The sequence below is a fragment of the Amblyraja radiata genome, chromosome 6 (assembly GCF_010909765.2).
Source record: "Amblyraja radiata isolate CabotCenter1 chromosome 6, sAmbRad1.1.pri, whole genome shotgun sequence".
In the NCBI taxonomy this organism is placed as follows: Eukaryota; Metazoa; Chordata; class Chondrichthyes; order Rajiformes; family Rajidae; genus Amblyraja; species Amblyraja radiata.
In genome coordinates, this window is record NC_045961.1 from 91,351,663 (window position 1) to 91,374,177 (window position 22,515).

Here is a 22,515-nt window from a genome sequence, read left to right on the forward strand (position 1 = left end):
GTAGCCAGTGGCTAATTTCCATCTTTAGTCCCACAAAAAATAAACACATCCCAAACAAGGTAAAAAACAAAAGACAAAAACAAAAACAAAACAAACAATATGGTTTAGCCTGCTGTCATAACATAGAATAAATAACAAACACTCAACACAGTTTAAAGTCCCAAAGTCATTGTCTCTTCCCTCCTTGCTTTCCCTCTGCGCTGAGGCAATCCAAGCCTCCGATGTTATGACCCAGCCGGGTGATGGTAGGTAAGTCCCGCAGGCCGAATCCGAGCTCCACAAACGGGGCGGTCGAAGCTGCCAAAGCTGCCGTCCTCCAGTCCAGCTGTAGTTGCAGGAGCTCCGGTAAACAGAACTCGAGCTCCCGATGATGTCGTCCACTGGCCCGCGGCCGAGCCTCCGAGACTCCAAAGTCGGGTCGGAAGCCGTGCCGCACCGCAACCACAGCCCCGAAGTCGGCCAGGCTCGCGTTGGTAAGTCCTGGCTCTGCTCCACAGCCTCGAGGTCGGTCGCTGTATCTACAGATTCTACTACATGTGGGACACATGGACACTGCCAAGACAGGTGGTCAAAAGGAAAACATTTCAAGAACATTGGAGATGCTGAAAATCGGAATTAAAAACATGAAAAATGTTCGAAATATTCAGCAGGTCAGGCTGCATTTGTGGGAAGAAAAACAGGGTTAACTTTTTGGGTTGTGAGATATGGAAAGGACACATAATAATTTGTTAAGCTTGAGGGAGGGGGATATCTCTGATTGGGTAAACCAGGGCAGTGCTTCCACATCTCAACATTTATTTTCTGAAATAGAATCCCATATTTCCTGGAATCTGATGACATTTCCTGAAATTTTTAAAAATGCTTCCTTCGTGCTATTTGTTGGGGGTTTTTGGGGGGGGGCACATTTTAATAACACAAAGAAGAACAAGGCAAACCAGATCTATGTAACTACACCGTATCTGCCTGCTTCTGTTATGCAAGGCAACTTTCGTTGACTTCAACAGCTTTCGTTGTCTTTGTTTTTTCAACCTGCTCTCTTGTTTCAGTCTCTGCTCTTTCTCCCTCCCACTCTCCCCCTTTCCCTCCCACCCTTTCTCCCTCCCTCCTCTCCCTCCCTCTATCCCCATCCTTTTTCTCTCCCTACCTCCCTCCCCTTTCCCTCTCCCCCTCTCTTATTCCCTCTCTCCCAATCACCCTCTCTCCACCCCTCCCTCTCTGCCCCTTGAACCCACCCACCGTTCTGTAAGATCAGGGCCAATTCCAATGTAACTAGAATCCCACCGCCCACTGGTAACTTTTCACCACTAGGCTTATCCAGAATTCTACCACTGCCTGAAAATTAATCAAAGGCTCGACCCACTGAGAAAGAGAATTCCAAAGACTAATTGTTATACAAGAATTTTCCCGAACAGTCTGTGGCCCATAGCGTTGTGGCTACAGCGCTATGTTTAAAGCCCATAGCGCTGCAGCTGGTAGCGCTATATTTAGAACCCATAGCGCTGCAGCTGGTAGCGCTATATTTAGAGCCCATAGCGCTGCAGCCGACAGCTCTTTATTTAAATTCCCACCTGTTATACTGACAGTGCTCTGTGTAAACCTTTGAGCGCCAAACCGGCAGTGCTGTGTGTACTATCTTTACACCCCTTTGCAGGCCGGATGCTGAAATTTCCCGAAATTATTCAATTTCCCTAAAATTGCCCAAAGACAACCAGAATATCCCGAATTTCGGGTAATTTCTTTCAAACTGGAAACACTGAATCAGGGTGACCATGGGGTAAGTTGTATACAAGATGATCTGGTCAATGGGATCAGTTAATAAATGAGAACAGTCCAAACAATGTAGGAGTTGCGAAATAACGAGCAGAAAGACATGTCCAGCAGATTGAGCTGGCAGGTCCTGTCATCATCTGTCTGGACATATTGCAGCCTTCTGGACCTAACAACAAACTTTACAGAAAATTTGATTACTGTATGTTTCAGATGTCCATCTGTAATAATGGCTTAGCTTGTTATCTTGTTATGGCTTAGCTTGTTTATCTTGCACTAAACATATTTCCTGACAAGCAATTTCTCCAACACGATTTAATTTAAATATACTGAAGGATTTTATATTTACAAAACACATACTTGTCCATGTAACATTTACATTGACTCATGACCACTGTATTCATAACAGAATTATTTTTGGTTCTTAAATTTATCTTTAACACGTTTGTTTAAAAAAATACCCAACCAAGAACAAACTCGTATAAACACATCAACTTCCTTTAAGGAAAAAATGAATGCAGGTATTACAGGAATGATACAGACTTGTTTCATAACATATGTTAAAAATAGATAGAAATGCATATTTTTTATGCATTGCAGAACACATTGGAAGCACATAGCATCCAATGTGTAGGAGATATGCATAGGAGAGCAACATTTATGATTCACAGGAATGGGTCAAAAATATGGGATTGTGAAATTAAAATTCATAATTCATTAAAAACGCAACACCATCACAATATTAGGTGCTGTTATAAAAACAAGAAAAAGATCATTGGAAAATTCATGCTCTTCCCTACATTCTGTCGATCACAGAATAAGATCTACATCACAGTTTCAGTACTGTAATTTTAATTAGCATTCATAATTTGTTAGTGACATTTTGGCTTCCAGTATTTCACCCATAATTACTTTATTGCCCATGATTCTATCATGATTCATGTAACACAACTCCAAATGAATAACACATTCACAAGTTGAACAAATCCATTAACTATATTACTTTCATCTTCTTAACCAATGTCGGCTCCCTGAGGACTGAAATATACAGTTTGATCCAAGCGTAGGTAATTCCCAGTGAACAATACACGGAGAGAAACATCAATGGGAGAAAGGGGAACCTCTCATGCCAGCGCGTATGAGGGTAGATGATCTCGCAAATAACTTCCAGGGGGATAAGACCACTGAGGTAAATGCATTCAGACCAGTTTAGAAGTGTTCCTTCGTTCCTGGATAGATAACAAACTCCATTAGATTGTATTGAATTATATACATTTCTTTTAAGTTCAACAAATGTAATCAATTGCAAGTGATAAATGCGATGTGGAATTCTTTGCCAGCCCTCATGTACACACTTTGAGCTAAGTTTACCAAGATGTACTTCATCAGACTAAGAATATTTTGCCGTAAATATTTTTCAACAAAATATGAAACACAAGCTTCGGCAATTTCTCGGCTATTGATCCAGACACCAAAATGGTGCATTAGTTCCAATCCTTTAATATTCATAAGAAAATACTGTGGATGTACAACGGATTGATTATCCAGGACGAAAGATCATCAAAAGGATGTTCTTTCTTTCTTTTTAAATCTTTTTATTAGCTTTTTTTTTCAAAAATAAAAACAAAACAAAAAAAAAGAATGATAAACATAACAATGATATTGATACATAGGGATCAGGATTACATTAATAACAGGTATAACATAAATATGAGTCCAGTGTCAAAATACACATTGAATATAGACCTCCCGGTCTCTATGTAAATATAGTTAAATATTTAAAAGAAAACTTATATACTTATAACTTATTCTTTTAGGAAGGAGATGAGGAGAAATTTCTTGTCCGAGGGTGGTGAATCTGGAATTCTTTGCCACAGAAGGCTGTAGAGGCCAAGTGGATGGATAGATTCTTGATTTGTGCAGGTGTCAGAGGTTATGGGGCGAAGGCAGGAGAATGGGGTTAGGAAGTAGAGATAGATCAGCCATAATTAAATGGCGGGGTAGACTTGATGGGCCGAATGGCCTAATTCCACTCCTATTCCTTATGATCAGACTGAAGGTAATTGAGAAAGTTAAAAGTTGATAACCACCAAATCCTGATTCAGGGTTTGTCATGTGTAGGAAGGAACTACCGATGCTGTTTACACTGAAAATAGACACAAAAGGCTGGAGTAAATGATGGTGACATTTCGGATCTGAAGAAAGGTCTCGACCCGAAACGTCACCCATTCCTTCTCTCCAGAGATGCTGCCTGTCCCGTTGATTACTCCAGCATTTTGTGTCTATCTTCAAGGAATTTCATGCCACCACACCAATTTTGTATAACTTCTGCATGAAGACACCGATACCTATTCAATCCATTGGATGCATATACCAGCTGGGGACCTGGTGTAGCTCACACATTTTAAAAAGGTGCTTTTTGACTGCTTTAACTGCAGAGATTTTATGTGATAATGTGAGAGCCAACAACGGCTGACTACCAAAGGGAGCAGATAACAAAATTTCAGAGGCTGAACTGGAAACCTTTGTTGACAGCATGGGAAATAGAGAAATAAATATCTATTAATCCCATAAATTCATACAGCACGTAAACAGGCCCTTTGGCCCAACTCGTCCATGACGACCAAGATGCCCCATCTAAGCTCGTCCCATTATTGAATTTGGCTCTTATCTCTCCAAATCTTTCCTATCCATATACATGTCCAAGTGTCTTTTAAGTACTGTTATAGGAACCGCCTCAAACACCTTCGCTGCCAGCTTATTCCATATACCCACTACCCTCTGAGTGAGAAAGTTTTCCTTCAAGTTCCTATTAAATCTTTCCCCTTAAACCCATGTCCTCTGGTTCTTGATTCTCCTTCTCTGAGTAAAAGACTGTGCATTCACCCTATCGTGGTTTTATACACCTCTACATGATTACCTATCAACCTCCTGCACTCCAAGGAATAAAGTCCTAGCCTGCGCAACCTCTCTCTGCAGCTCAGGCCATCCGAGGCTCTGGCAAAATCCGGTAAATCTTTACATCCTTTACATCTTAATTACATCCTCCGAAAGACATCTGCACGAGATAACAAGCCTCTCATTCCACAGACATACATGATGTGGTGATAAGTTTGGTGGACTACATGGGTATTGGTGCCTTCATACAAATATGCAAGTAGGATGAAATTGGCAGTTTGCCAATCGACTGAGTGGTAGGTAAACCAAGTATGGTAATGAATCCCTGCAACAATTTTTGGTGGTTATCTCATTTTAACGTGCAGAATCACCTTTTGCCTTTCAGGTGCAGATCAACCTGTTCAAACGCGAAGGTTGGTTAATGCAACTGAAAATGCAAATCCTACTAAAGGTACCACTGATCTCAGTCACCACTCAATCCCCACATCTCCATCACTCAACTACCAACAGTCTTGATTAGTCAGGATGTGTATGCATCGCCCCACACTCACATACTCAGTAAGCATTACACCCTCATCTCAGGTTCTTCCTTTGTAGAATTTCATTGATAGGGTCATTAAAGTGCACAGGAATTCATCTTGCCCAATCTTTTGTCCATCTGCTCTAATATCCAAGTGGCTTGGTAACAAATGTTTGTTCGATAACTTTCATATTCGCTACCCTGGAATGTTTTTGCTAAATTAAAGAAGCTACATCAATGAGAATTTGTTAGTGGTTGATCATTATTTCTGCAAGGAAAAGAGGGTATCTGATTCTAGATTTTGAGGGCCCCAAATGAACAAAAAAGTCCACTTTGTGACATATTTTTAAACCCTGATTATAATATTTAAGGCAATGATGGTGTAGCACTATCTATTGCTCACATAGCAGGATGATTAGTAAAAAGGTTTCTGAGGGCGAAGGATTTCAACTTACCTGAATAAAGCATTCAGAGCAGAGAAACTATATACAGTGAAGAACAGCATGAGGCACATTTTAATTGGCATTTCTAAAAAGAAAAACAAAAAGTCAAAATAAAATCAAAAGCACAGCATTGACCCCAACATGAGATGCAAGAGTAGATTCACCAATCCGATAATGTAACTAAATAGAGCACAAAACAGAACAGAGAATACAGGGCCTTCAGCCCACCAGGCAACACAAATAGATAGAGTGGTAATGAAGGCATATGTTATGCTTGCTTCATTGGTTGGGGCAAGGGTTGCCAACTGTCCTGGCTTAGCCGGGAAATCCCATATACTGGACTAAATTGGTTTGTCCCGTATTTGACTTCTACTACTCGGGTGGAGGGGACTGTCAGGTCATAGAAACATAGAAAATAGGTGCAGGAGTAGGCCATTCGGCCCTTCGAGCCACCACCGTCATTGAATATGATCATGGCTGATCATCCAACTCAGTATCCTGTACCTGCCTTCTCTCCATACCCCGAAACCTTTAGTAGAGCGCTGCATCCGGCCCCACCTCACCCGTCCCGACGTGGTGCAGCCCATGGAGTGCAGCAGCAGCGCCTCGCCCGTGGCCCCGTCGGTCGGCAGCCCGGCCCGCTGTCCGACCTTCACTTACCGCCGATCATCGGTTCATGAGTTGGATGGAGTGCCAGACTTTGCGTGCAGCAGAATACAAAGCCCAGCCGGCAGGCCAGCTGAGGAGTTTTGGCCCGGGCCGCGCAACATTGCGTGCAAAGTCCAGCGCTCAAAACTCCTCCGTTGGCCCACCGGCTGGGCTTTGTGTGCAAGCCAGCACCCGGCCAACTCATCATTCACCCAGCCACGGCCGAGTCGGTCAACGAATTGCCGTTGGAAATTTGTCCCTTATTTTGACCCTTTGGCTGTGAGAAAGTTGGCAACCCTAATTGGGGCATTTAATAGAAGAGTCAGGGAATCATTTTGCAGCTTTATAGGACTTTGGTTAGGCTGCATTTGGAGTATTGTGTGCAGTTACTTTCTTATTTTTTTAACGTGTAAAGTACTCTGGAATTTCTTGTAAAATGTTCAAGTTTATCTTGGGCCTCACGTAACAGGATAAGGATTGAAAATCAGAGAGGCATCCAACAGGAAAGTCAGCATCACTTCTGCAGACTGAGCAGATATTCAGCAAAGTGATCAAACGATCCATGTTTAATTTCTCCAATGTAGAGGAGACCACACTGTGAACAGTAAATGCAGTAGATTTGACTGGATGAAGTACAAATGAACTGTTGCCTCGCCTGGAAGAATTGTGTGGGTCCCTGGATGGTGGATGGGAAGAGGCAAGTGGAAAGCTGTTACTTTTCTTCCAATTACATGGGAAGATGCCATGGGGTTGGGGATACTAGGTGGGGAGTCACAAAGTGAAATGCAGAAAGTGGAGGAAGTGTCAGAAGTTACTAAGGTATTTGCAATTCTCTAATAGGTACTCTGACTGAAATCAGCTAACTCAGTACAGATTGGGGAATCAAACTCAGGACCATCTGGTCTGTCCATCTTATTAATTCACCAGATCAAGTCACTTGACTGAAATACTCGTAGGGTATTTTGTCCTAAATTTTAATCGAGGAATTATCCAATAACATATTGTTTAATTTCTTTAGGACAAACAAGTATTGTAGTTATTAAATATGAATGAACATATCTTCATTACCTGGCATTGTGAAGATAAGTGGGAAGAGGGAAAGATGCCCTGTTGTTGCTAAAATGAAATATATTCCAGCATCGTTTCTATTTTCCACGGCAAACAAGCTAAGGATTTGAAAGTTAAAAAAATAACTCAAGATTAATTTTATTGTAGGTGACACAAATCCAATTTAAATGATAAACTTTATCCTGCATGTCCTGGCATTTTAAACTCAACAAGGGATGTTTTGGCTCTGATGGTCTAACTTAGAGATTTAACTTCCAGGCAACCAACTCAGTGCAGTCTTGTCTGATACATAGTTTGGAAGAGATGAAAGGAGCTGCAGGTCTCAAATTTGTGGCGATTCCATTCTCCAACCCTAATTTAATCACGAGAGGGGATCCCGTCCATCATTCTGTAGCTAGCAGAGTGCGGATTGCTGGAACAGTTTGGTGCAGTGTGAAGCTCTCTTATTCTGCCGGGCTAGACAAGGTGCTCTACCTTCTTCCTGAAGATGAAGCTGTCCTACTTTAGTCCCCAGATTCCAGAGGCCAAGTGTTACCTCACCATCTGCAGTAACACCTACATGTTAAATCAGACCTCATTATTCTGACACATTTCTGTTGTGTGGGGAGCTGTGGGGAAGCAAGAATTTCATTGTCCTATGTGGGACACATGACAATAAACTCTCTTGACTTGTGGCAACCCACCCATAACAGCGCCCAACTCTTGTCCCACCTCCATATAATTAAGAGGTTAATAAGATACATCTGGCTTCATGAAACACAAAAAAAATCCCCCTGCCCCCATTTCACTCTCTCATCCCCACCACCTCCCATCTGCATCTAATCCCACGCACTGACCATTGTTAAAATCCCAATATTAAAACTTTAACTGAAGAAAAATGTACAGCAGCATTATTGGAAATTATCTAGATGAGTGAAAAACACATATCAAATATTTTCCACACCTATTTTATGAATAAGACCAGTCACCAGCAATGGCTGCCTCACTAGCAGTCTGTCTGTCCCTTCTTTCTTTGTTGCTTGTTTGGATGTGTTAAATGTATGTTTCTAGTGTTCTTCAGCTTTTTTTTAAATGATGGGGAGGGGGGGGGGATGGATGGAAACTTTTTTCAATCTCTTACCTCAACGGAGATGCGATTTTTTCCGTATCGTATCTCCGTCAGCACTGCGGCCTAACATCGAGGAGTTGGCGGCCTCTGCTGGAGACCGACTTTGGAGCTCCACCTCAGGAGCCTCCGGACTTAACATCGTGGAGCTCGAGGTCTCTGGTTAGAGACGGACTTCGGGGGCTCCAAGCCCCAGGAGCTTTGACTGCTCCGAAGCAGGAGCTTCGATCGCTGGCTGTGGGAGCTTCGATCGCCCAAACTGCGGAAGGTTTGACTGCCCCAACCATGGGAGATTAAAGAGGAATAAGATTGGACTTTATTGCCTTCCATCACAGTGAGGAATGTGGGGAATCCGCAGTGGTGGATGTTGTGTGTCTTGTTGCTTTTTCTTTTAGTATGGCTGTATGGCTCGAATTTCACTGTACCTTAATTGGTACACGAGGCAATAAACTGGCCTTGAGTTTGACCTTGCAACCCTGAACAATGATTTTATGGAAAAGACACCAAAATAACTGCAACTGTGATTGAAGATAAGTTCTAGAAGATCGAATGGACTAACTGTGCACTTTAACCATATAACAATTACAGCACGGAAACAGGCCATCTCGGCCCTACAAGTCCGTGCCGAACAACTTTTTTCCCTTAGCCCCACCTGCCTGCACTCAAACCATAACCCTCCATTCCCTTCTCATCCATATGCCTATCCAATTTATTTTTAAATGATACCAACAAACCTGCCTCCACCACTTCCACTGGAAGCTCATTCCACACCGCTACCACTCTCTGAGTAAAGAAGTTTCCCCTCATGTTACCCCTAAACTTCTGTCCCTTAATTCTGAAGTCATGTCCTCTTGTTTGAAGCTTCCCTATTCTCAAAGGGAAAAGCTTGTCCACATCAACCCTGTCTATCCCTCTCATCATTTTAAAGACCTCTATCAAGTCCCCCCTTAACCTTCTGCGCTCCAGAGAATAAAGACCTAACTTATTCAACCTATCTCTGTAACTTAGTTTAAAAGAGCATTTTTGTACTATGCTAAAGCACCATTCCACCAGTGATCAATGTATATGGACCAATGACCCAATGGATAATTATCAAATTGAAGATGAGTTTAGATTCCTTTGCAGATAGAGTTGTTAAAAGTAGCGGAACTTAATGTTCTAATTGAAGATTTGTTCTAATTGAAGAAAGAAATGAGGGGAGAAATTACAGCTGAGTATGCATTTCCCCAAAACACAAACATAAGTGCTAGGTATGATACCTGGATTTGATTCCAGTATTTAATCCCATTAAACCAAAGGCATGAGTTGAAACCCACCATGGAGAATTTATGTTCAAATATTTAAAATAAAGCTGGGGCCAAATAGCGGGTATTTGTAACGTGAACAATTCAACAAATAGTTTTCTATATATCTGGTGCACTCAAATCCTATACGGAAGTAAATGTGCTGTCCTTAATTGCTCTCTCATTTATGAGTCTCTTATCCAGCACAGCAAAATGGGACCAGCGCAGGTAGACATCTTGGATGAGTTGGGCCGTGCGACTATACTCCTCTATAGCTCTATGAGTGTTGTGTCTCTTTATGGCCGTGTTATTTCAGGAACAATTGGAGACAGAAAATAAATGTCAGGCCTATTAACGGCTTCCATATCGTGCGCATGAAGAAATAAAAAGAAGCAAAGCTGAAAATTAAAAAATGTAAATGAAAGTAGGACCGAGCTGTTATAATCTGCATTGGATCTACGTGTGGCTTCATCCCTACAGTTTAAACATCTCTGCCTCACTCCATCCAATACCCCATTAGCCAACATAATAAAATTGCATTGCACAAAATATTATTTTCATAACATTACCCAACCAATTAATTGTAAGATACCTCAAAGGCAGTATAGAGATGAGAATGGCTTTTTCATGAACATGCCAGCCAAACATGAATGAACCCAATGCGCAAAGAATCAGGCACTGAAGGAATCCTCTAGGTCCTCGAGGTTTCAGCCAAATATTACAAAGAGCAGGCTTGAAATAGAAAATACAGAGACACAAGATATTAACAACTGAAGAAAAGCCAGATAACATTCTCTCTCAGCTATATCAGGCATGACTAAACATTTTCAGCGGCATTATAAAAACCAGCGGCATTATAAAATGAGAGAGTTAACCCAGGAAACTCAACCTGCCAAATTCTTATAAGCAAGAACATAGTAAAAGTCAAAGAATAGCAAGAGGGGACTGCATTAAATGTGGAATTATTTGGAGCTGGTACTGACCGTGATTGACAGCAATGTACAGACCAAGGTTGCCAATGGTGACACTGAAGGCAAGACGGCATGTAGGTGCTTCTGTACTAAGCCTCCTGTCATTGATGCGTTTGAAATGTTGGCGGGAGCCAGTAACTGCAGCTTCACACCTGTAGTAATAAATTAAAGTTGTCCGTCAACTGTTTGAAGAATTAGGTTTTCGTTTAATAAATAATTTAGTCAGTTACAGTCATGGCATCAGGGATGCCAAGATAACTTTGATCCAGTATGAATGAAGACTATTAAAGTACAGTTTCCTAGGTTATTATTAGTTTTCAACATGCAAATAGAGTACTGAGTCCCACTATTATAAATAACATGTTTTTATTGCTTTAGTACGACATGTTCAGTGACCATACCAATGACAGACAGTACTTTGTCCGCTCCATTGTACTGAGCCCAGAAATTTGGGGCCCAATATGCATGAGAGAGGCCTCGCTGGAAGGGGAAAAGTCGTGCAAGCACCTGAGTCAGCTGACCCTAGGAAAGAAACAAACATTAATTATTGCAGTTTTGGCATTTTATATCCATGCAATAAAATATTCTCAAAAAATATATTTTTAAATAAAGACAATCCATTACTTGTCATTTACAATGTTACATTTTAAATGGATTATTTTCACATTTAAACCAGGCTGACGTACAATATTCTCATAAAATGTTGCAAATAATTCAGAAATTTTAATATATGCATTGATTGTTGTTTCCATACAGAAGTCCATAATGCAAATGTAATTTGTAATTTTGCAATCAATATATCTCCCCAACAAACTGCATATTAAAGGGATTATTAAAACATTTGAAAGGCATTATTCTGTATTTTACACCTGCTCAATAATAAATAAAATTATCTCCAAGAAAATATGTAGAAACAATTTTTGCATAGGAAAACAATGCCTCATTTGTTTTCCTGGCCACCAAGAATGGAATATTTATTTCTGACATATACTGACAATGAGACCTCACAGAAATGCATTGGATACTGGAGAGCAAGAACCAGGCTTTGAACATACACAATTGATGTTGGAGGAATCATTGAGGATAAGACATTAAAAGTCCATTCACGTTTCAGGCCATGAGCATCTCCAACAAGAGAAACTGTCACAGAAAGGTTACAGCATAGAAGCCATTTGGGCCATTGAGTCTAAGCCAGCACAAGGCAAGACCAATCCAGCCATTGACTAAGCAGGAGGACTCACCATAAAAACTTACGCCTATAAGAATCCAGAGCCTTGGTATTCTACAGCCACTATCCTATCCTCTCCACGAGTTTAGTTTAGTTTAGAGATACAGCGCAGAAACAGGCCCTTCTGCCCACCGAGTCTGCACCGAGCAGCGATCCCCGCACATTAACACTATCCTACATTCACTAGGGCCAATTTACACTTATACCAAGCCAATTAACCTACAAACCTGTACATCTTTGGAGTGCGCAAGGAAACCGAAGAACTCAGAGAAAACCCACATGGTCACGGGAAGAACGTGCAAACTCTGTACAGACAGCAACCGTAGTCAGGATAAAACCCAATAGGGATACAAGCCATCGCTATAAACACATCAGAAAAATAGCACCATTTATCTTTTTACTTGCAAAATTGTCAGCTACAATAACGCTCACGAAGCTCAGCACCACTTAGGATTCCACCCCTGCAACGGACTGTTCCAGCTGCTACGGTCAGGCAAACGCCTCCGTTGCCATGCTGTGAGAACGGAGAGGTTGAGAAGAAGCTTCTTCCCAGAGGCCATTAGGACTGTAAACTCCTATCTCACCAGGGACTAACTTTACAGTACCACTCTACTGCTTTTTGTTTTTTTAAATGGCTGTTTTTTTCCTTTTTTCCTTCCGCCCACAATATTTAATATGAAAAACATGTGATTCTGTTACATTCTGTTTGTAGTTTGTTTGGTTGTTTGTTTGTTTGTCTTTTTGCACAAACTCCGCGAGCATTGCCACTTTTCATTTCACTGCACATCTCGTATGTGTATGTGACGAATAAACCTGACTTGACTTGATCGTTCTCCACCCAGGAGCCAAATTGTGACTGAAAAATGCAGCATCTGCAGGATGCACTACAGAAAGATGCTGGGTTGCACCGAAGATAAGACACAAAATACTGGAGTAACTCAGCGGGTCAGGCAGCATCTCTGAAGAGAAGGAATATGTGATGCTTTCGGGTTGAGACCCTTCTTCAGACTGAGAAGTCTTCAGAGATGCTGCCTCACCTGTTGAGTTACGCCAGCATTTTATGTCTAACCTTCATTTAACTGTATCTCTATTCCCACAGCCTCCACTACTGAGGGAGATAAGGCAGTCAAATCCGTAATCTTGGTTAGGGGTATTCTTCCAGCTTCATTCTTAAATGTTGACAGTATTGTACATGGACTGCAAATGACCACTTTCTCTTTCTGGGTAGAATGCACCATCTCTTTTGTAGGCTGTGTCCTGGATAAAACACCATTCCTTGTACCCATCTCATGCTGTAGCTGGTTAATTTACCAGCTCATGATAATGAATTATGTAGGCACTATATGCCACTTGCTCTCATATCCAACAACTTAACTAAGCAGTTGACTCCTTCTGCCATTTTTAGCAGCCATTTGAGTTGTTCCAGATACCCTCCAATACATTGCCATTCCATGGGAACCAAATTACAAATATGATAAGGAATTGACATCAAAGATTCATGGAAGAGAACTACATTAAGAAATCTGTGCTCAATCGATGCCAGTGTACGTACCAATTACATCTCAAATGACATTCATCTTTAGATTAATTCATCAAACTCATCTTTACCATGACTATGAAGGGTCCAAATGAAACAGCAAAAACAGCACAGACTATAAATCCCAAGACATTAAACCGCAGAAAGTTGAAACTTCTCCACTGGACTGATCCATCTTAAAAGTAAACACAAGAAACAATAAAACAATCTATGAATCATAAGTCATCCAAATACTAAATTAAATAAGATGCAGCATTTTAAAATGTTATAAATATTTACCATCAATACCTCTTTAGAAAACTCAAATAGTTCCAAAATGTGTCATTAATTCCCTTAATCTGTCTGAAGGGGGATTTCAACTCGAAACGTCACCCATTCCTTCTCTCCAGAGATGGATGCTGCCTGTTCCGTTGAGCTACTCCAGCATTTTGTGTCTACCCTTAATCTGTTCTATCCATTGGACATGTTTTTTAAAATAAATTAAAGGAATTAGCTTGCATAGGTTACCAAAACTGAAATTTAGGGAGCTGGCAATAATCAAAATATGTCAACAGTTAACAATATAAATGTCTTAAGAGGCTAGCAACATAATCCTATTTTTCTTAACACTAATAATTAATATTAGCTCTAATAATTTATTGTTAACAATAGAATTAACAATAAAAATGTATAGGAATAAAGCCACTGTTTACTTTTGAGGAGCTTCATTACAATAAGATAATCAGTCAGCAAAGTTATTAAGTGGTATTAACTCATAATTAGGAAAAAAAAAAAAATCGATACAAGATTAAAGTGACTACTGAAATAGCACCAATCGATATTTAAGGGAGAATTAGTTGGTAATAAAAATGAATTCGAAATAAGTGCAATAATTTCTATGTTAATTTATTTTGATTGTTCTCAACTTGCATGAAGTGGAAACGAGCAAGACTTACTGTTCCAGATTCAGGGATTTAATTGGTTCTTCGCTTAGATTTTAACTTCAGAAACAAGGGTATGAAGGTGACTACCAGCCTGCTCAGTTGTATCAAATAACTAAGTTTTTAGAATAACAAGTAAAGGGAAATCCCAGGAATTCTTTGAGACTCGGTGATGAAAATAGGTGAATTATTACAGCCTGTGATTTTCTTGCAATTATGCTACAAAAGAATGCAATGTTTTAATATAAGTTTTCTACACCTTACTTAAACCTCTGAGAACAATGACAATAATGTGTCCCCATTTTTTTGCTTACAACTGAAAATCAAGTAAAGAATCAAACTAAGTTATATTTTAATTTAAAATCTGTTGGAAGAATGAGCTCAGTACCTGGTTTATTCTCAGCGAAGCAGTATGAACGTAGCAGGTAAATACCATAGGCAGGAGCCACATAAATAAAGATGTGTTTAAAGTTCATCAGGATTGTAAATATTAAAGCACTATCCACAGGTCTTCCCTGTAATAAAATCAAATATTTCAAATATTCCATTACTGGGATATATTATCCAAAATTATTGAGTATGAAATCTGTTCAGTATAAATTGATGTATGCTATGAAAGATAACTGAAATGGGAATATTATTACAAATCATCCCACAAAATAGAGCCAAAATTGTTTTTTTTTTTAAGTCTCTGCTCAGTGCAGGGAATTGAGTAGTCAATTTGCCCACAGGAAACTAACATGAACAACATGCTAATGATCAATATTTTAACTTTGTGATATTGATTGAGATAAAAATATTTGGGTTGAGATATAAATATTGATCCAGGGTAACTATCTGCCGTTCTTTGAAATAGTGCTCTGGGATCTATTCCATCCTCTTAAAAGAGATGAAAGGACTTTGATTCAATGTCGCTTTCAAAAGAACATCATCTGTGTTGTACCCCACAGGAATGAATTTTCAGTCTTGATTACATGTTCAAGCCTCGGCAGTGAGACATGTTGCCAGAGCCTGTCTGGTTCAGAGGTGGGAGCGCTGCCAGCTGACCCATGTAATAGCTGATGTTATTATACTGTCTTTTCCAAAGTACCTTAAACATCTTTACAATTGAAAGAAACAACATGCCAAATAAGAAGCCGTTGTATTGGAAATGAATATCTAGGTTTGAATTAAGAAATAATACATTATCAATGTTTTCATAAAAGAGTTGACACAGAGAAGAAAAATAACCTACATACATACAATTCCCTGAAAGATAAAGACAATTTGTTTTCTTTCTGTGTTCTTACCCAAATATGAGACAGCAAATCTGCTATCCTTGTATCCCTTTACTATCACCCTTTCCACAGCCAACAATGGGCCATTATGGGCTTCACCCTTCCTTGGTCATTTGTTGCCTGCCCTGATTTGTTCTCACCCTTTTCCACGTCTAGTTCCCTCCAGTTTACTTTTGGTCTGAAGAAGGGTTCCAACCAGAAACGTCACCTATCCTTTTTCTCTAGAGATGCTGCCTGACCCGCTGAGTTACTCCAGCAATTTGTCTCTAAATCTGCTATAAGCCTTTGTCAGCATCAATCCAGGTGATTCTCTTCTGAGCTGTGATAACAGTGAATATTACTTTTCCAAATAATTTCTACTCTGATATCCAAGTACAAGTACAAGAGAGTTTATTGTCATGTGTCCCAGATATTACAATGAAATTCTTGCTTGTTGCAGCACAACAGAATATTGCAACCATAAATACAGAACAGTTCAGTTCAATATACACATAAATAAGCAGATTAAGTGCAATAGGCTGTTCAGAGTCTGTTTGTTGGCCAATTTAATAGCCTGATGGCTGTGGGGAAGAAGCTGTTCCTGAACCTGGATGTAACAGATTTCAGGCTCCTGTACCTTATACCCGATGGTAGCGGAGAGATGAGTGTGTGGCCAGGATGGTGTGGGTCCTTGATGATGTTGGCAGCCTTTTTGAGGCAGCGACTGCGATAGATCCCTTCGATGGTGGGGAGGACAGAGCCGATGATGGACTGGGCAGTGGTCACAATTTTCTGCATTCTTTTCCGCTCCCGGATGCCCAAGTTGCCGAACCAAGCCACGATGCAACCAGTCAGTATGCTCTCTACTGTGCACCTGTAGAAGTTCGAGTCCTCTTTGACATTCCGACTAATCTTCTCAGGAAGTAGAGGCGCTGATGTGCTTTCTTCATAATTGCATCAGTGTGCTGGGACCAGGAAAGAACTTCGGAAATGTGCACGCCCAGGAATTTGAAGTTCTTGACCCTTTCCGCCATTGTCCCATTGATATAAACGGGATTGTGGGTCCCTATCCTACCCCTTCCAAAGTCCACAATCAGTTCCTTGGTTTTGCGGGTGTTGTGAGCCAGGTTATTGTCCTGGCACCACATGGTCAGTCGGTCGATCTCACTTCTATACTCTGACTCATTCCAATCAGTGATTCTTCCCACAACAGTGGTGTCGTTGGCGAAATTGATGATGGAGTTCGCACTATATAACCATATAACAATTACAGCACGGAAACAGGCCACCATAACCCTCCATTCCCTTCTCATCCATATGCCTATCCAATTTATTCTTAAATGATACCAACGAACCTGCCGCCACCACTTCCACTGGAAGCTCATTCCACACCGCTACCACTCTCTGAGTAAAGAAGTTCCCCCTCATGTTACCCCTAAACTTCTGTCCCTTATGTCCAGCTACGCAGAGAGTGAGTAAAGCAGAGGGCTGAGCACGCAGCCTGAAGGTGCTCCCGTGCTGATTGTTATCGAGGCTGACACATGTCCACCAATATGGACAGACTATGGTCTGTGGATGAGGAAGTCGAGGATCCAATTGCAGAGTGATGCGCAGAGACCCAGATCTGAGAGCTTGGCAACCAGCTTGGAGAGGATGATTGTATTAAATGCCGAGCTGTAGTCAATGAATAACAGCCTGACATATGAGTTTTTATTGTCCAAGTGGTCCAGAGCGGAGTGGAGAGCCAGTGAGATCACATCCACCATTGGTCTGTTATGGCGGTAAGCGAACTGCAGTGGGTCCAGCTTTTTGTCGAGGTAGGAGTTGATATGCGCCATGATCAACCTCTCAAAGCACTTCATCACCACAGACGTTAGTGCCACTGGTCGATAGTCATTGAGGCACGTCACCTTGCTCTTCTCGGGCACCGGCCCTTTTAAAGCAGGTGGGAACCTCAGACCTCAGAAGTGAGAGGTTGAAAATGTCCGTAAAAACTCCAGCCAGTTGGTCCGCACAGGTTTTTAGAACACAACCGGGGGGTCGAAATCCCCTGCGCTTCAGTCGGACCTGAAGTCCTGCCTGTCGGCCATGTTTACGAACACAATGGAGGCCTCTCCGTTGTTTCCAGGTACTGTACTTACTGTACCTGCTGTTTGTGCGAACCTGCGCTGGAATGGGGATTTCCTTGTAGACGGGAGCTCCAGCTCCATTGCGATTGGGGTTACCCTCAGACGGTAGTTCCAGCTCCGTTGCTGCTGGGAGAACCTGCCCGTCGGCTCCGGAGGTCTTCCTGGTGTTTTCAGGTACAGTATCTGTGACCCCCCAGTCTCTCCAGTGCTCTCCAGTGATCGAGGGAACGCTTGCAGTCGGGGGCTCCCGCAGTTGCGGGAGATCGCAATATCGCTAGTGCCTTCAAGTGCACTAGCAGCTTGTCCGTTACGACGCCAATTTCTGCTGTTTTTCTGATCCAGGTGAGTTGATTGTAGCTATAAATAATCCTCCTCTGTTAGGCTGCTGTCAAAATGTCGCCACAGGCAAGCGCCATCTTTAAATTAGACATCCAGCATGTGACGTCTAAGATTCTGGGCAATTTAAAACACCCCATCATTCCATGGAGACACAACAAACCTATTAGTTAGTTAAGATACCAATTATTTAGAGAAAAGAAATATTATTTGAAAATATAATTTATCATTCACCCAATAAATGGGAATGTGGTTATTACAGATTTTCAGTATTTATGTTTTGTTTTTTATTTTGCCTCAGTAGCAAGTTACTAGTTCCTGTGAAGCAGGAGACTCGGTAAAGGCAGTAACACAGAGTCATAGAGTGATACTGTGTGGAAACAGGCCCTTCGGCCCAACTTGCCCACACCGGCCAACAATATCCCAGCTACAGTAGTCCCACTTGCCTGCGCTTGGTCCATATCCCTCCAAACCTGTTCTATCCATGTACCTGTCTGTTCCTTAAACGATGAGATAGTCCCAGCCTCAACTACCTCCTCCATACACCCACCACCCTATCCGTGAAAAAGTTACCCCTCGGATTCCTATTAAATCATATTGAAATTACTAGAGAAAAAAACCAAACTTGCTGATTTTTGGTATATTAATAGATATACTTTATAAATGTAAGGATACGATCAATAATCAGTATTCCAAAGTTGCAAAGCAACAGCACTGCAAGTATGAAGTCTGGCTTCTCCAATATATCCTTTGATTCTTTTGTTCTTTTTATATTCTGACAACACCTGTAAAATAAGACAAAAAATATATACATATTGAATATACACCTAACTTTTCTTCCCCGAGTACTCGACCACATTGTTGCTTGACAAAATATCTTGAACCATCCTGACAAATATCATTTTCCAACGGCTGAATATGAATGAGAACCATGACCGCCTTTTGACAGCAGCATTTTAAAATCACCTAATCAAGTACAGATTGAACAGTCCCAACTGAAGCACAATAAATAAGTTGGAATGAAAGGCATTCTTTGGGAAGTGACCAGAATATATCTTACTTATAAATTGAGCAATCAAGCTGACTTGATTATGAGCAATTATTACCTAATTAAACTGGCTCTTTGTTCTAGGGTATGATTCTCGCTTAGGGTGCGAGAGGTCCCTGGTTCAAATCCCGGACAGCACAGTAACGCGACGGTAGAGTTGCTGCCTTACAGCACCAGAGACCCGGGTTCGATCCTGACTATGGGTTCTGTCTGTACGGAGTTTGTACATTTTCCCCATGACAGCGTGGGTTTTTCTCTGGTACTCTGGTTTTCTACCACGCTCCAAAGACATACAGGTTTGTAGGTTAATTGGCTCCTGTAAATGGTACATTGTCCCTAGTGTGTAGGATGGAGCAAGAGTACAGGGATCGCTGGTCAGCGCAGACTCGGGAGGCTGAAGGGACTGCTTCGACTCTGTGTCGCTAAACTAAACTAAACTACAACAGAGCTCCTTCAATGTCTCAGGTGACGGTGGAGGCGGGTTCTCTGGATACTTTCAAGAGAGCTAGATAGGGCTCTTAAAGATAGCGGAGTCAGGGGATATAGGGAGAAGGCAGGAACGGGGAACTGATTGGGGATGATCAGCCATGATCACATTGAATGGTGGTGCTGGCTCGAAGAGCCGAATGGTCTACTCCTGCACCTATTGTCTATTGAGTATCAAAAACTAGCAGATTTGCTCTTAAGGTGCAAGATAGGAGATTTAAAGGAGACCCTAAGAGTTTTCTTGCACAGAGTGATTGATATGTGGAACGCGTGTCACAACAGGTAGTGGGATGAGATCAAATGACTACATTTAAGAGGCTTTGAAACAGGTCCTTTGGCCCACCACATTAGTGTCAAATCTTTTTACCCACCCACACTAATAATATATACACACACATATATATATATAAAGACAATGTTAACACATACGCTACTACTCCAAAAATGAACACCATGTCCGCGGAGATCACTGAAAGCCGCTGAAACAGTACAGTTGCGTCGCTGGCATAATTCAAGTTCTTGACAACCAGCATTTCCTTATCGAAAAATTGTGCATAGTAAGAAAGGTAGTATTCAAACCATGCAAAAAAAGGTGGATAATCCAATCTCCACCTTGAGGTCTCCTGGATTTGGGGAATGGGGTGGGGGAGGGTGCGAGGTGGAAGAAGAATGAGGAGAAATCAGGAAGAAAAAGAGAAAATAGAAAAGTTAAATTTTATCCAATAAATTGCAATCATTCAGCATTTTACAGAAATTGACATACAACATTTACTGAGTCACATAAACATCATGAGACAAGGTTAATTTGGTCTAATGAATATTACTGACAACGTGTGGAATTGTACATGACATTAACAATGCAGGAAAATCAAGACATTTGTATTTACTTATCAACAACTGAAACTGTGCAGTTCTGCTCCAAATGCACATCTTAATATTCCCAGGTTGATGAAAAGGGTAGAAATCAACCCACAACACATTGAAAGTAGAAAGAGGAATATGCTGACCCCTTGCTTTTGAAAAAATTAGGAATCAAAATGCATTCTTTTCAGGAGAGTAATTGAAAAAAAGAGTTATAAATTTGGGGAATTAATTAAGTTAAGTTTGCAGAGCAGAGGGCACAGGTTAAAATCAACAAAAGTTGGGACTGAAAGTTTCACACAAAATGGTTTAGCTTTTGGAAAGTAATTCTAGAGAAAGAAATTCTGAACATATTTGGAAACAATTGCTCAACTATACTGCAGTTCTTCACAAAGCATCAAACAAAATAGACTGGAGGAACTCAGCGGGTGAGGCAGCATCTATGGAGAGAAAGAATAGGCGACGTTTTGGGTCTCGACCCTAAAGAAGGGTCTCCACCCTAAACGTCACCTATTCCTTCTCTCCATAGATGCTGCCTCACCCGCTGAGTTCCTCCAGCATTTTTGTCTACCTTCGATTTTTCCAGCATCTGGAGTTCTTTCTTAAAAATAAAATAGACTGATCTTCCACACCATTGACCGAAAGAAAATACGAGGAATGATCGCAATGCCAGTGAACATAAGTTTCCTTCAATCTTTACACGTTAGGAGAGCTAACCATAAATCATAAAGACTTACTTCATAATACCACTTTGACATAGGTAAACTGTAAGTAATGGCCATCCAGTTTCTGTGGACTTCAAAATCTGTTGAGTAACTAAAAGTGAAAAATGTGATTATATATTTCATGGAACTATATATATCAATGATGTCCATTTTGCTGCAGGATGTCTAAATATCAATTACATGAACCATGAATATTAAAATATAACAATTCATTCCAGAAATTACAAAAGCAACAGAACTAAATTTATAATTTAACATTATTGTATTTTATAAAAATGTTGGTATTACTCAAGGCATGGAATGAGTTTTGCTAATTTTGCATAAAACATGTAATCTTTCATTCCACTCTGATTCATGAGAAATTCTGGTGACCCAGCTCCAGGAAGAATGGTATTAAGCTGGAAAGGGTACAGAAAAGATTGACAAGGATATTACCGGGACTGGACATCTTGAGTTATAAGGAGTGTTTAAGGAGAAGAAGGGTTTCGGCCCGAAACGTTGCCTATTTCCTTCGCTCCATAGATGCTGCTGCACCCGCTGAGTTTCTCCAGCTTTTTTGTGTACCTTTGAGAGGTATTGATAATGTGAATGGTCGTTTGGGCCGGTGCATGGATAGTAAAAGGTTAAGAGAGATATGGGCCGAACACAGGTCCAGCTCAATAGGCAACTAGGTTGGCATGGACACATTCTTAAAGGAGAAAAGTAATCAATGGCTTCTGAAAATGATTCACAATTAAGCCCAAACGTTGTATTCATGTCTTTTACCATTTAATTCCAGCAGCAAAAAGATAAACCTTAAACCATTTGACTTTAATGTCAGTGCCATTCATTGGCAGCACCCGGCACAACAGTGACTGGAGCAGCCGGCGCCTGCGCCTCCCCCTCCACAGCGGCGCCCACAATATGACAAATTACATTCCGAATAAGCACATAAACCCCCCGTTTAACGGAGAAACCCTCCGCCCAGGGGCAGCTCTTACTAAGCCGGGATAAGCAGACACTTGAAGAGAGTCACACCGATGACCAGCGGCAGCAACCAACTCCACATCCTAGACACCGCCATTGCTGTCTCTCACACAACTTTATTCAAACTCACACTGCAGCTGCTGCCAGCAAAGCAGGACCAAAGACACACCCCCCTCTGCTATTCTTACTTCAGGGGAAGTTGACTTTGTAAAACTTGTTTTTTTGATATTATTAAGTCAAGGTAGCATGAAGTCTGTTTCTACTGCTAGTTGCAATAAATTCAGATTTTCATACAACTATATTGAAAATGGTCATGAGCT

General features: G+C 41.1%; 1 protein-coding gene across 1 annotated transcript; it reads right to left on the reverse strand.

Annotated features, from left to right (window-relative positions):
- Window positions 1-2,067: 2,067 nt before the first annotated feature.
- Window positions 2,068-22,342, reverse strand: alg8 (ALG8 alpha-1,3-glucosyltransferase). Its single transcript, XM_033023208.1, has 13 exons — window positions 22,210-22,342; window positions 21,242-21,320; window positions 20,073-20,266; window positions 18,785-18,894; window positions 15,479-15,546; window positions 14,777-14,903; window positions 13,540-13,643; window positions 11,105-11,225; window positions 10,716-10,855; window positions 10,325-10,464; window positions 7,345-7,442; window positions 5,641-5,713; window positions 2,068-2,996 (listed from the first exon to the last, which is right to left on the reverse strand). Exons 1-13 carry the CDS (start codon window positions 22,290-22,292, stop codon window positions 2,762-2,764), a joined length of 1,572 nt encoding a protein of 523 aa, XP_032879099.1. The 5' UTR covers window positions 22,293-22,342; the 3' UTR covers window positions 2,068-2,761.
- Between the last annotated feature and the right edge of the window lie 173 nt (window positions 22,343-22,515).

Bases quoted from the DNA above. Each gene is read 5' to 3' on its own strand.
- alg8 (XM_033023208.1), bottom strand. From the start codon at position 22,292: ATGGCGGTGTCTAGGATGTGGAGTTGGTTGCTGCCGCTGGTCATCGGT. The intron at 20,267-21,241 runs GTAAGTCTTTAT...CCCCAAATCCAG, and splicing joins TGTCAAAGTGGTATTATGAA to GAGACCTCAAGGTGGAGATT. The intron at 2,997-5,640 runs GTAAGTTGAAAT...TTATCTATCCAG, and splicing joins GCTCTGAATGCTTTATTCAG to GAACGAAGGAACACTTCTAA.